The sequence below is a fragment of the Mizuhopecten yessoensis genome, unplaced genomic scaffold (genome assembly GCF_002113885.1).
Source record: "Mizuhopecten yessoensis strain PY_sf001 unplaced genomic scaffold, ASM211388v2 scaffold4359, whole genome shotgun sequence".
NCBI lineage: Eukaryota > Metazoa > Mollusca > Bivalvia > Pectinida > Pectinidae > Mizuhopecten > Mizuhopecten yessoensis.
The window spans coordinates 1,441,076-1,457,337 of record NW_018405506.1 but is presented as its reverse complement, the minus strand read 5'-3'; the positions used below and the strand labels follow the sequence as shown (position 1 = coordinate 1,457,337).

At 36.6% G+C, this 16,262-nt stretch overlaps 1 protein-coding gene across 1 annotated transcript; it reads right to left on the bottom strand.

Annotated features, from left to right (window-relative positions):
• Window positions 1–1,089: 1,089 nt before the first annotated feature.
• LOC110448844 (sentrin-specific protease 8-like) lies at window positions 1,090–13,710 on the bottom strand. The gene is made up of 6 exons (XM_021495313.1): window positions 13,589–13,710; window positions 10,377–10,465; window positions 9,869–9,977; window positions 9,280–9,395; window positions 5,286–5,339; window positions 1,090–3,376 (listed from the first exon to the last, which is right to left on the bottom strand). The coding sequence occupies exons 1-6, from the start codon at window positions 13,708–13,710 to the stop codon at window positions 3,204–3,206; spliced, it is 663 nt and encodes a 220-aa protein (XP_021350988.1). The 3' UTR covers window positions 1,090–3,203.
• Window positions 13,711–16,262: the final 2,552 nt, after the last annotated feature.

Here is a 16,262-nt window from a genome sequence, read left to right as displayed (position 1 = left end):
AACACTGTTGTCTACCATACAGGCCCAGAACAAGCTAGTAGTATGTCAACACTGTTGTCTACCATACAGGCCCAGAACAAGCTAGTAGTATGTCAACACTGTTGTCTACCATCAGGCACTGAACATGCTAGTAGCACGTCAACACTGTTGTCTACCATCAGGCACAGAACAAGCTAGTAGTACGTCAACTCTGTTGTCTACCATACAGGCACAGAACAAGCTAGTAGTATGTCAACACTGTTGTCTACCATACAGGCACAGAACAAGCTAGTAGTACGTCAACACTATTGTCTACCATCAGGCACTGAACAAGCTAGTAGTACTTCAACACTGTTGTCTACCATACAGGCACAGAACAAGCTTGTACTACCTCAACTCTGTTGTCTACCATACAGGCACAGAACAAGCTTGTACTACCTCAACTCTGTTGTCTACCATACAGGCACAGAACAAGCTTGTAGTTCCTCAACTCTGTTGTCTACCATACAGGCACAGAACAAGCTTGTACTACCTCAACTCTGTTGTCTACCATACAGGCACAGAACAAGCTAGAAGTATGTCAACACTATTGTCTACCATACAGGCACAGAACAAGTTAGTAGTCCGTCAACACTGTTGTCTACCATACAGGCACAGACCAAGCTAGAAGTACATGGACACTACCATACAGGCACAGAACAAGCTAGTAGGACATCAACACTGTTGTCTACCATACAGGCACAGAAAAAGCTTGTAGTACCTCAACTCTGTTGTCTACCATACAGGCACAGAACAAGCTAGTAGAACGTCAACACTGATGTCTACCATACAGGCACAGAACAAGCTAGAAGTACGTCAACACTATTGTCTACCATACAGGCACAGAACAAGTTAGTAGTACGTCAACACTGTTGTCTCCCATACAGGCACAGAACAAGTTAGTAGTACGTCAACCCTGGTGTCTACCATACAGGCACAGAACAAGCCAGTAGTACGTCAACACTGTTGTCTACCATACAGGCAAAGAACAAGCTAGTAGGACATCAACACTGTTGTCTCCCATACAGGCACAGAACAAGCTAGAAGTACATGGACACTACCATACAGGCACAGAACAAGCTATTAGTATGTCAACACTGTTGTCTACCATACAGGCACAGAACAAGCTAGAAGTACATGGACACTACCATACAGGCACAGAACAAGCTATTAGTATGTCAAAACTGTTGTCTACCATACAGGCACAGAACAAGCTAGTAGGACATCAACACTGTTGTCTACCATACAGGCACAGAACAAGCCAGTAGTACGTCAACACTGTTGTCTCCCCTTACATGGTATCAACACTGTTGTCTCCCCTTAGATGGTATCAACACTGTTGTCTCCCCATACATGGTATCAACACTGTTGTCTCCCCTTACCAGGTATCCCTATAAAAATACTAGTGCTGCTTGAACAAGGTGAACATATACTTTCTAAACTGGCAACAAAATGTGATGATCATTTATCACTGATCCTATCAAATATAGTACACGTATGTTACTAATGTCCTACCATTATCAAACGTAAGTTTTCATTATGCAGACAATGACTCATAATTGAACAAAGTATGAACATCTGTACACCAGATTACAAGTATACACATACTAACATGAAACTTTCAGTGCATAATAGCACTCCTGGCTTCAAAGCGGTGATTTTCAAGTCCATGAGCAAAATTTGCATCAATAATGTGGCTTGTACAGGGACAAAACTTTCATTTCATACAATATTGAAGAAAAACAGCATTAATTCATAATAAAAATTTGTTAAACAAACTAAATAAAATGCAATACCATTAACATAGGTAAATAGTTTAGATTACAGGATGTTTTAAGTTTTTATAACTTGACTTAAAAAAAAAAAAAAAAAATGAGGATCCCTGTACCACTGCCAGAAACTACAACAATGAATTGGAAACTGTTTTACCTGCATGACAACCGGTTTATATTGTTTACCCTTTTGTGAAGAAAAAAAGAAGACTGTTTATAAAAAGCAACAACTTTCTGAAAATCCAATAGAGCCTGACCAAGACTTGAGCTACCTGATCAGCAAGTGGACTGGCTCATGATCAGTCACAATTGGAATTCTTAGTGTTTTTTTACCTACATTGTGACAGGGACCCTTAAAACCAGATATTTCACAACGATTTCACAATAATTCTGAACAGGACAGGCTAAGTAACTTAACAAGTGTCCTTGAACTGTAAATTATTATCTCTTTAAATCATTTTCAATACATATAGTTTGCAAAATCCGGTATCTTACCAGTAAAAAAGAAATTAGTTCTTAACAGTCAGACAGGATGCATGCATAAAACCCAAAAACATGTTTGGATGTACTCTGGTGCATAATCCCTGCAATGGGCAGTGCTTGATTGTCATCTTTAAACTAATGGGAACATTTGGTACATGATCAATGGACAGAAACAGTTAAAACTGCCAAAACTATTCTACAGTGCAACTTCCCTTCAAGTATTTGTTATCCCTACAAAACTCGTTAACACTTGGGGTTAAGGATAGAGACCCACAGTATACAAATTAAAGCTATTAAGATATTTTTATCTGCATGGAACTGCTCAGGAGTATTATCAAATTATTTTGCATTCCAAATGTCATATTTTCCCCCCAGAAAGGGATCAGTTCCAGGAATTGTTGAGGCATTTTTCAATGTGAACAGACCAATGATTTGTTATTCTACATGAGGCTCACTTGACAGGTTGTTAGTGTACTTCAAGTAACCTCTGACATCCCAATGGGCAGTAGCTATGGCCTCAGCCTTTTAACTCTAATGTACCTGAGGTAGCTTTAGCATGAACTCAGAAATTATGTCAAAGCACAACTTTTTTCATTGACAGAGTATGGCGCTCTTGGGACAAGAGAGTTGTCATGTGGTGTCGGAGGTCCAGAAAAAGTTAATAACGATTGGTATAACCTTTACATGAGTCTGTTAATATGTAAATAGCCCCGTATCCATTGACCCCTGTGTAAGGACTAGCCCCCGGAGATAATACAGCTTTACATGTTCAGGGTAAACATTGAGTTAACCACAGATCTGTCTGCAGCCTGGTATAACACAAATATCAGTTATAGATCAGTCAGTCCACTCGCCACTGACTGTAAACATGTGAACCTATACATAGCCGCGTATATTGTAATTTGTACATTGAAGTTGCGGGTAGATCCGTCAGCTGCCGGAAAACTCTGAGGCAACTGTGTGAATGAGCTTAATGAGCTGCTGGCGTTTGTCTTTCATTGAAGTGCTGTTAACAGTGTCTAATAGAGACACGCAGAACCCCTCACACAGTTCTTTACACTTGTGTTCCGCAGTCGCTATCACATATAAGCCACAGTCATAACCTGTAAAAGTAATATAGATCCTAGTCATAAACAGGAAGAGAAATGCCCTTTATAATACTTGATGTTTTAGCCATCAACATTTAGTTTTCAAAATATATCAACAAGTGCTGATAAAAGGACATTGAACATATCTCAATCTCAGCATCCTTGATACCCAAGGGTTACGCTCACTTTCACTCTCTCCACCCCTGGAATATGTCATAGCAAAATTGAAGGCTCAGTGTGTATCACCTTGTTCATGAGACAAGGAGACTAGTTTGATCCTTTGATGTACATCAAAAGACAGCAACAGTAAAAATGACAGAATTTGAAGTCCGGCGTCTCTCCTTTGTAATCTTTAAAGGACACGTACCAGCCTAGCGATTGGTCTGTTTGTTGTACCCGAGACCAATCAAACAGCTATTATATCTTCGTGCCTTCAATTTTGCTATGACATATTCCAGGGGTGTAGAGAGCGAAAGTGAGTGTAACCCCTGGATATCGAGGATTACACTCACTTTCGCTCTCTACACCCCTGGATATCGAGGATGCAATCTCAGCTACTGGGAAACTTTCAGATTTTCTTTTGGATTAAATATTAATTGGTGCAAACAAAAGATACAAAATATCCAGTGAAAACATTTATCTATTTGTATCTGAGAATTAATGTAACAGTAATTTTCAGATTTAAAACAAGTGGCCAAATAATATAAAAGAACAATGAACTGGCAGTTTTACTGTAAATAACCTAAATGTTATCGTCTAAGTGAATATAATACATCTTGTCTTATTTCGCCCTGCCAATTTCACCCTCTGGCCTTTCAGTACAAATTCTTTCTCATGTTAATTTGATAAAAAATATGGTGACTCCCCAAAACTATCTCTCCTACAGCTTTATACATAAAGAAATAAAACACCTCTGCTGTGTTGATGGGCCACAAAGATCTCAATAAATAAATAAATTGAAAACCCTATTTTAGGGAATGACTAATGTTTCCCTGAAGCGATAGTCACACCTGTGCCCACCAGCTTTTTAAGGTAAAACAAGCCATTGTGATTGATATGTCTCGCCTGTGCCCTGCTTCGACCATCAATGCACATATCAGAGAAACAAACTTAAACACAAAAAACTGATTGTTGATGGAGATATACTGAGAAAGTCAATGGACCATGAAAGGTAGGCCCCATCCACACTTTGATGCATGCAGATGTACTACCCAAGATGCATCTATGGTCAAAGTTTGGTAGGTCTATCACTTACAGTTTCAGAGAAACTAACTTTAACACACGAACCTAATGTTGATGGAGATGCTGACAAAGTCAATGGACCATGAAAGATGGGCCGCATCCAGCCTTTGATGCATGGGTTGAGATGTACTACATAAGATGTATCTATGGTCCATGTTTAGTTGATGTAGCACTTATACTTTCAGTAAAACTAACTGAAACGCAAAACCTTAATGACATCGTCGCCGGAAAAGCAACACCTAAATCTCGCTACCACTACTTCGTGGTGGCGAGACAAAACCTATCAAAAGATCTAGACTTCACTGCTGACTTGGACAGGTTTCTATAGATTAATGTATGTAATGAATGTACATTCACCTGTACTTTTAACTAACTTTACATAGTATTTCAGGCCCCTAATGAATTTTTCCTCTTGTTTACTCAGGAATATGACAAAAATACAATAAGTTGAAAGAAAATCCTGTTTACTGTTACATACATATACATATGCACATGATAAGACCATTTGTTTATAAATATATTCAGAATAGCATACAAACCTGTAATGGAAAATACTTATATAAAACATAATCTAACAGCCAAATGAATCTGGTCTGTTAAATATCAGTTTGTAATGTGACCCGTTTATAATACGAAGCACTACCGATTCTACCTGGTAATGAGATGGGTCGTTTGTGCTTACCATTCTGTTGCTGGGGGCTATCTGCTTCAATTACTTTCATTCTTCCCCTTGGAGCTGAAACAACCAGAAAAATATATACATATTGCATTTGGCTGGTATCAACCCTTTCACCCCTCTGTAACTTGAGTGAACTATATACCATGCATTAATTTGGAAGAGTCCATTATGGTGAAAGGGTTAAGGAGTATGATTTCAGTATTGATTTGTCTTAATCAATCAACACCTTGTGACTACTGACTCAGGTTCTACACTATATTAGTTTACTAACTTTACTAAGAGACTAAATCATTTAAGTGACACATGTTTAACAAACCACTGTCAAGTACTCTATTTGAATTTTTGGCCTCACAATGAGATTGAACTTTCAATGTGGTTGATTTTGATTATGATACAGACCTCATCCCGACCAGTTGTGGTAATTATATACATGATGTACCAGTTATTAGTTATCACATTTGTGTGTATCATGTGAATTTAACATTAGAAATGTTAAAGATGGTAGAATCAGTGTTTAAAATGGATATACCGTAACATGTATCAGTTATCAGCCTGGCTTTACGATGCCAGTAACTAGAGTCACTCATTATATCAACTTGTTTTCATTTGAAGATAAATGTGATCACTGATGTGATCTTTAGTCTGTCTGTGACCTATACAGTTTCTTACCTATCACAAGTTGGGACAGATACATATACAATTTAATCACCCATTGTGTGCCCACAGTGCTTAGAAATTAACGGTTGTATGACTTCTTTCATAAGTCTGCAAAGCTAACAGTTACCATATATATTCTTAACAGATTATTTCTATAATAATCCACTTCATGCATCATTACATGTCAAAATGACAAAAGTTAACTTTGCATGCCAAACTGATGAAAATAGTTAAAGTTTGCACTAGACTTTTACTTCCTAGTATGTACGTGTATATGGCTGGGTAGGTCCTGTAATGTGTACACGTGCACTGCTTTTAACCACCCACAAAGCTATTAATACAATACTGCAACAGAGGCCCTAAAACCTTTATTGTCATTCGACACCAGAGGTCAGTTGAGGTCACCAGTACAACAAACTGTCAAGGAGGAGTACTGGCTGTTCCTGTCTGACATGTACTCCCATTACACCGTATAAAAGATAAAGCATTACTAGGTAGAGAGCCTTGACACAAATTACTGTTGTAAACTAGAGTATATCATAACCTTATTTGCATATTGATCCAAGAGCACAGAGTACACACTTATTGACATCATAGTGTCATTACATAATAAATGTTGAAAATCAAGAGCAGACATGACATATCGTCGCTTCCCTGCACACAGAAATGTCTCAGTCCTGTAACACACACTAATGCAGTGTTAAATGAGTATTTAGGGGTGGGCAGCTAGGTTTTACGCCTGAACACCCACACCTGTCACCATATACCCACTGAATTGTCTGCAGACAAACTTCCACAAGAATGCAGCTTAACTTACCAGGACTAATTAAGGTATTATATTATATGGCCACATCAAATCAATTATGTCGCTAATGTTAAAATACAACTCCTGGTTCGCCATGAAACAATGACTGTGAGCATGTTTACAATAAACATTCAGTCATTCTCCCAGCAAAATGGGTTTGTTTTAATTAGTTGATAATTTCTGTGAATTTTGTAATGTCTGGTTAACCTCGCGCTCTACTGTCTGAACAAAATAACTCATCAGATAACATGGTTGTTAAAACTCCTGAAATGCATTATCATTTTTATATTACTCTCGAATACATGATCCTTTTCTTTATAACTCCCAAAATAGTGTACATGATCATTACTTTTGGTTTTATTACACCTAAATACACAACTTTTTTTAAAACTACTTCTGAAATACAATGATCATTTCTTATATCACTCCTTCATGTTAACTCCTGAAATACAGTGGGGTTTTCCCTGAAATACTTTCAAGATCATTTTTTTTTTCTATTACTCTATTCTAGTACAGTCAGACACATACTTAAGGCATGTACATATTTGTATATTTCTGGAAATGGAGGTGTGCCAGGTATTTTGGGAGTATTACCGGCGTACCCTGTCCTTCATTTAGGAAAATTTGTCAACATTTTGCTACAAATTGGTGAAAAAAGTCATACCATAGATGTCTCTTTTTCAAAAAGTTAAGAAATATGTTTAAGCACCACCTACATGTACCTTCCTTTTAAATGACTTTACACTGTCACACAATACAATGTGTAAAATTGATCATGTGATACAGTTGTGGGATCTCACAACGTTACATGATGTGCGATGTGCACATGATGTGTCCATTTTGTGCACACCATGTGCGAAAACAATAAACATCTGGACGATTATTGCCTGCTCACATTTGTGCGCACGATGGACGAATGTTGTGCAATAATAATCGTGATTGGTGTAAATTGAGGAATGGCTTAACAATGTATATAGATATGTGTTTAAACATATAAACATGATTTTTTTACATATGTTTCTATATTCTAGCTACATCTAGCTATCTTTCTATCTTGGAGCCAAACCCATTCTTGCCAGTCTAACGGTCACTGTAAACTTTGTAACACGCATTGTGAAATTGAACATAACCTTAATTATTGTGATTAGAATTCAATAGATACAGTGTATTTCATACGAGCCTTCCAGATTCTTTTCATTCCATAATACATATATTATTCAACCAATAGTACAAAATCACACAATGGGGTGACAGATTGTTGCAGCGCACAGTTGTGCGCACACAATATATGCACGTTATATCTGGTGTGTTGTGCGGTCACACAACTGTAACTTATATGCTACTATATATATTTCTGTTCTGAACATAGCCTGGTCAAACTTAGGTCTACAGACAATGGTTCATTTAAAAAATAAAAAACAGAGATATAAACATACTAAATTACTGATGCATTTTTCTTTTTATAGACTAAACATGAATACTAGTGGTTAGTATGGGGAGACAATTAAGAGTTATATATACCAGGGGTTGACACTAAGACTAGTCCGCTAGTCCTGGACTAGGAGATTTCAGCAAGGACTAGTGAATCACCTAACCTAACTGGTCCTTTAGACTTGTGAAAAATTCGATTATAAAATAAGAATATTTCTTTTTAAAATTTAGAAAACAGCTTAAAATATGATATATTGCATGATAATTGTCAAAATTTTCCTAAACCTTCACCATATTTTTATGGCAGTAATTATTTCAAGTTCCCTACAGTCAATTACTTTTAATATTTCGTGCTGTAGATTGCAATGTTTTCTTATCGGGAAATCTTGGAGTAGTTTCAATGACGAATTATTCTATTCAACTAGTACTGTGGACTACCAAGCAAAAAATGTTAGTGTCTAACCCTGTATACTGGTATATATATATGATATTCTAATCTTATTTTTCCATGGTGTATATAAAGCAATGCTTAGATGTGAAAAGAGGTGTGTACAAATTAATGTAACTTTATCTGGCTGCATAGACTCAGAGAGAGCATGAGGCATTATTCATGGAAAACCAATGGAAGAGCAGGGTTATTCATTGTACTATTAAATGCAATTTTCCCTAGTACTTCCAACCAAAGTATTAACTAAATTCTGTGGGTGGTAGTACACTTAAACAAAACCTGGCTTTTTTGCAATCTTGGGTGGAAATAGCCCATAGCACTTATATTTGCAGAGATTTCATTTTTCTTTTATAGATCCAGTGCTTGAGAAACAACAGGAAATGTATATATATTATATGCTGCTTCTCTGGTAGAGAGATATTTCATACTATTGACACTAAACATGAAATTTAATGCCACAAACATTAATTTCCAAGAACAAATCTGTTTAACTTTGAACCCTACAAAATCAAAGTGCTCTATATATTCCACAGTACATGCTTTCTTAACGAGTGTAAAACATATTTTTTAAGGACATTTAACTTTAATAAACTACTTAATTGAAAATGATCATACAGTGGCAATATATAAGAGGTATGCCAAACATCCACAATTACCTAGGACAAAGGGCTGGATCTTCAAGGCCAATTGCTTGGCTATTTCCTTGTTAGCACTCCCATAGGAATCATAATGGCGGAACTCCTGCCGACATCTGATGTATACCAACAGACTCCTGTAAGCAATTTAATGGCATTAAGTAACAAGAAAAAATGGTAAGCAGCAGTTTCATGCTTCATGGTATCTGAAGAAAAATAGTTTTTTCTATATTTTTCAATGAATAACTCGTATAACTGGGTGGTCGGTTGCGTTTTGGCGCAGTGGATAGCGTACTCGCCTTTCACCAAAATAACAGGGATTTGATTTCCCAATCAGATGGGAAAAGGTAAAAGATCACCTGCCCGACCACATACACTAATTAACTTACACATTAAGACCCTCTACCTGCTTCTATCAGGGCCAAAAAAAGAGATATTGAAATGTAAGTTGGATTCAAGGGACTATGGAAAATAACTAAAAAATAATGTGTTTCAAATGAACCTTTAGAAAAATATGGTCAGTCACTTCACTCTTTACGAGATTAAACCATTCCTGATCATTTGATCTGGTAACAACTTATCTAATGACCACCACCCTAATGTAACTTACCAGTGTGTTCCTCCTGCAATGTCAGGGTTACTGTTGTCATTGACAGCCATAAACACAAACTCCTTCACCTTGAGATTCAGGGGTTCCAGAAAAACTCCCAGCTCCTCCACTGTTACAGACAGCAGAATTACCAGTTATAAAACGTGTGGAAACAAACAGTCCTTCATCATACCCTTTAGCACAATTTCTATATAAATCAGGTTGGTTAGCCATTCAGGGGTTTATCCTTTTGAAAATTCCATGATTGTTGAGCAAAATACTTAATATCAAAATTTACATATTTTCTGTTTGTAAAAATGACATCAATAACTATATAAAATGTTATAAACAAAAAAAACCCAAAAAATCAATAAAGTATTACATTTTCTTGTGATTTAGCTAACATTTGCATGGCTGATATAAGATGCATAAAGTTGATTTAATAGATTTCTCTTTGTTACTATGTATGTAGATTAACACATCTCATGAATACAAGATAGGTTAGAGTCCGACTTTTGGAGTATGGTACCTGGAGAAAGCTTTATAAACTGGGTCACATCAGGGCTAATAAGGCACAGCCTATCCCCAGAGTGGCTAAATTTCTCCCTCTCAAAATATCTGAAAATATAAACAAAGTCATGTCACCGTGTTCAACATGACAACAACATAACACTTTCGTACAGGTATATTAAAAAAAAAATCTTCTACTTTGTAAGGTTCAATTTAGGTCAGACAGAAAAATATGTGTTTCCTGTAACATATTGGAAACATTTAGGGTAGGTATAGGTAGGTAACAAATTTCATTTCTACAAATGATTATATATGGTTTATATAGGAGAGTGATCTTGACTTTAACAGTACTTCTTTGAAAATGGTCTTAAAAAGCTTAGGGTAGGCACAAAAAATAAGGGTATGCCAAGAGTTAAGAGTAGGTAGATCATATTACCACATCGTAACCCTTGGCTAGCGAAGATGGGTTACTGGAAACACTATATATTTTTTTGTTTGGCCTTATACTTTTTCCCAGCATCTTTCTGGAGGTTGAGTGGCCCAGGTTGATGCTGTTTCACCTCTCTTACAACTTGTTATTCTACACTGTAGGCCTCTTTCCCTTCATTCACTTGTACTTTACTCATACATTTCTTCTCCTATAGTTTAAGGTAGAGAAGGACACTAGAGGCAAACAAAATCTAGTCAATGATTTTTTTTGTTCTATGGGGTGTACCTAACAAAATATCATTTGAGAATACTTGTTTCCAGGCTATTTTTAAAAATATTCTTTGAAAGAGTTACCCCCTTTTGAAGTCCAAAAAATGTCATTTTTCTGCCCTTTTTAAGTCATGAAAGTACCTGCCAAAAACTGCATTTTTTTTTTATTTGTCTGAAAACACTATAATAAACGAATATTTTGAAATATTTTAGACATAATATTTAAAAAAAATAATAAAAAAATGTAAAGTCGAAAATAAAATAATTGTGTCAATGATATTTTTTTTTTACATTGGTATATAAAATAAATTATATCTATGCTACAAATCATTAAAAAATAAAGATATGCTTCCAGTGAAAACAAAAAGTTAGGGGGGTTAGAACGACACCCCGTCATCACCCTTTTATGCATATTTCATGAAAAATGTCCAAATTTTTCACTTTTTTTTAACTCTTTTAACTACAGGTGCGATTGATTCTTAAATTTGTATTGGTTTTGCAGCAGCCATGTTTTGGTAATATTATTTTATCCTTTCAGGTAACCTTCCTTAGGGTTAAAGGAGGTTGCATCTGTTTTGAATATTCAAGAAGTTGGCATTTAAACTCAAAGTGAAATCATCATTTCATCGGTTAATAATCCTTGATCAATAATATAGTTTCATCTTTCACAATAATCAGACATAAGACTTGGAAAGGATATATATATCTTATTTCAATCAGCAATAATTATTAAAAATAATATTCATTTGACCTTGGTTTTTGACCTCATGTTAAAAGGATTGTCCAACCAATATATATATCATTACAGTGTATTGAGTGTTTGGTCATGTGATACCTGTCCGTCTCTTCCTTAAACTTTCAACCATTCATTGATTCTTTCATTCACATTGATACTCTTAAAAATTAGATTCATTAAAGATTAATTAAAATGTTACTTACATTTAGAAGCAAGCAATCAATGTGAAATGTTACTTAAATTAAGCAGCAAACAATTTATGTGAATTGCTATATGCGAATTGTTGGGGAGTCATATCTTCAACATGTATCCAATATCCCCATCACAGCACAAATATATACAAGTGGAAAACACGAGAGTTATATCTTGTAAACTCCTTTAGTGAAACTGGACTGGGTCCATCGATATCACCAGCACCGATGCATGTAGCTCTATTGTTTCGAGCAGCCATTTCGTGTTTAGAGGTCCGGGTTTTGAATTCTGGTCTGGTTGTGCATTATTTTCTCTCAGGACTGTTTCAGCGGTGCATGCGTGCATTTTTAGTCTGTGTTACAAGCGTAACTGACTGTGAAAGCTTACAAGGGTCTGCAGTTGAATCGGAAATCAATAAATAAATGTGCATGCGATCAACTCTCAAGTTCTTTGTGTAAGATTGGCAAGCTTTAAGGGACTACTGGAACCAGCTGGGTTGCACGGCCAGACTGGGTTTCCAACTCAGGACCCCAGCCCCTGCATTCTAGACAGGTGCTCTACCAGTTGAGCTACCTGGTTGCCAACATTTGTCCCAGTCCAGTTCCGCTATGTTCCTCCCTCCTTTTTTAAAAATCTTTGCCCCGAAAGACACAACTATTTACAACCCATGTTTGGGTATGATTCCTTTATTTCAAGGCTTCATATGCACATTTATTTTGTAATAGGAGAAAGAGAAATGCATGGCCAGATCAGATTTTGAACCCAGGACCCTCCAAAATCTAGACATGCTGTACTAATTAAGGTATCTGGTTGCAGACAATCGACCGAATCCAGTTTCGCTGCAAGAAGAAAAGGAGAAAGTAGTGGAACTGGATCACTTCAAGTTGATCACAGGCAACCTAATTCCTGTAGGAACTCTATCTAAATCAGAGATTTATAACGATAGTTATAACTATCGTTATAAATCTCTGATTTAGATAGAGTTCCTACAGGAATTACAGGCAACCATGCAGGTAGTTCAACTGGTTGGAGCATTTATCTAGACTCGAGTTTGGCATATATATTTTAGCCATCATTTTGCATTTACTGTTACACTCGGACACCATTAAAACTTTCAGATCCAAAAAATAAATTCCCTAAAACCTATATACTATGACAGTTTTAATATCTTTTGAAATTTTGCTTCTATGGTATGATTCTACAATTTTAAAATATATTGATGTTATGCTCCATTAATTAGTCAGAGGGGTTTTAATGCGGGGTGAACATACAGTATAGTGCTACTCGTGTGATGAATAACAACAAAATAACCATAGAGTATCATAGACACATTATATATTTAAACCGTAACCTGAAGTTTGGTGAACTTTAGACTCGACAACAACTGTCAGTCATTAGGAACCTTTAAATGTGTTCAATCCAATAAATCCCAGCACTGGACAAAAGTAGGCCTACACCGTGACCCCGGGGTCATACCATATGTGCAAAACTATCGCACGAAAGGTCAACAAGCAAAAAAAAGTGGCCATGTCCGACCGCAGCAGTAGGACACATGTTGTGTATAAAAACAGGGTTTCACACGGAGATTAACAACGCAAACTTACTCGAAGCAAAATCCAATTAGCTTATCGTTTAACCAGTGTGCACCTTCGAGGAGCTTCAAGTCCGATTTCCGTAACAAACTGTCGTTAAAACTCAGTACTATGTCGTTGTCTTCATCTGCCATGGTCACAATCCATATTATATGACGTCACTTCCGACATCATATTAAGGTCACTTACCGAAATGTTAAGGAATCGTGTACCGTCCTTATTTATGAAAGCTAAAGATGAAAAAAACTACTGTTGCTAAGACAAATTATGTTTTAATACAGTCGGGGATAAAAAGTAGTTCCCTGTCATTTCTTTACAGTAGGCCAGAGACGTATAATGTATTATACGTCTCTGAGTAGGCCTAGCTACCATCTCTAAATCTAGGCACGGAATTAGATCGTTCATGATCTAGCTATAGGCATACAAATGTACATTTTAAATAATACATTTCCCATATGTTGTAATAGTTCTCCGTTTTCTGGCTTTCAAGACATGTTATTAAAATTACCGCACCATAAACGTTCAATACTGTGAACTCCGGAGTCCGTGGTGGTTGAACCAGGGACGTATATATTACGTCTCTGTACATGTAATATACATACGCGGGCGTCAAATTTCCACCTCGTTTATTACCACACACACACACACACACATACACACCTACACACACACACTCGCACTGGACTATGTCACATGCTACATGTATACATGAGAATGGGAGTCAGAGTATAACCTTTTCAATATATATATTCCGTGACGTTATATAAAACTGTCTATCTACATTTGTAAAGCATGTGGCATAACTCTATCAGGAGCGCTTCTAGCTGTGCAGAGATTTTAATTTAGAACATCTCACTTATTAATGTATGATACATTTATTCCTATATTAAAAAGATATCGATGGGAAAATATTTCTGGTTTGTGACTACATTCAGTATTATTGTAAGGGGAAGATGCTGTGTTGAAGTGGGATTGATTTGAAACATATAAGCTCTTGGAAATTATTTTCCTTGCACATGGGTATATGAGTAGTGGCCCTTGTATAATTCACAAATTAATGCAATTTTTGTAATGTAACATGTGTATTCCCGGGAAATCCGAGGTTATTCTGAATATAAACATAGGCTGCAGTATTTCTGTGGGAGAAAGTATACGTGTAGCGATTTTATTCGTTTGAGAGTGTGGACGATGCATTTCTAATTTATTATAAAAAATGTGATTTTGAGACATTCATTTTTATTTAAATAATGTGAATAGCGTTTACATCATTTTTATATGACTGCATAATGAGATCGTCGGGTAGCAATTCCTGGCACTTTGTTGAGAAACCCTCCATACAGAGAAAGGTTAAGCCTCCTCAGTATGTTGTATGTGAATGTTGTTGACATATGTAAGATTGATGTTGGGGGACTAGATCGCAGCCCCATCAACATTAAAAGGCGATATTCCAGTTATTTCGGACTATAAACCATTTACTGGTACTTTTAGGATATCTAGGTTAGGGACTATTTTACTGCACTATCTGGCTATTTCGTATTTTCGCATTTATATATAAAGCGACTTACAAAAATACTCCATTAGATAATTTCTTCTGAAAATAGTATTTCTTGATAACCGTTTCGGAATAAATTCACGCTACATGGTTACGGCAAACCTCGTTGAACCTATATAGTCCGCCAGCAGTCAATTACCACGTTTGTACGTTCAATACTTAGCAGTAACACAAAAGATTAAAACAAAACACAACAATAGCACCTACAAGAATCAAGATGAAACCAAAACGACACACGTTTTTCTAATATCATCCAATCTCACTGAACATAGACAGCCAACTCACCGTCACAATATAGACGCTATGGAAAAAAGCACCCAATAAGGCAGGTCAACGGTCAGAAAGTCAATAAGTCAACTTGGAAAATACATGTAAGCAAAACAATGTGGAACGACAACATCAGGATGGCATCGGTTGATGCCTTACGCTGCCTGTATTGTTGTGAAATGATCAGCACACAACATTGTACTTATGGAGTGGTCGAAAAAAAATCATTCGGCGAGAAAGAGTCAAGACATCACATTTTGCATGTCAACTTAAAAAATCTAATACTCAAAAGCGAAATCTCCTGGATATCTCATAAACTTATTGAAGTATCTCTATTAATTTAGGGAATCTTTTATTAACAATAGCATCCTCGATGCCACAGGGATTACGCTCACAATTGCTCTCTAATCGAGGGCTCTGTTCGCGCAACCTTGTGGACGAGACAAGAAGGCTATAGCTAGTTGATTGGTCTCAGGTAAAAAAAAACCACCCACCTGAATAATCGTTAGGCTGGTACATGTCCTTTGAAGATAACAAAGGAGCGACACCCGACTTCAAATCGGTCAATTTTACCGTTACGCGAGCGCGTGATTCTTTTGATGGTCATCAAAGGTTTAAATCAGTCCTCTAGTCTCCTCCACAAGGTGGTGTACACTGAGCCTACATTTTTTTGCTATGATTCCAGGGCATCCTCGATACCAAGGGTTTATGCTCACTTTCGCTCTCTACAATCCTGGATTATGTCATAGTAAAATTGAAGGCAAACGGCTAGCTATTTGATTGGTGGCAGGTAAACAAATCTGACCAATCACTAGGCTGATACTTGTTCTTTGAATATTACAGAGGAGCGACGCTCGACTTAAAAGC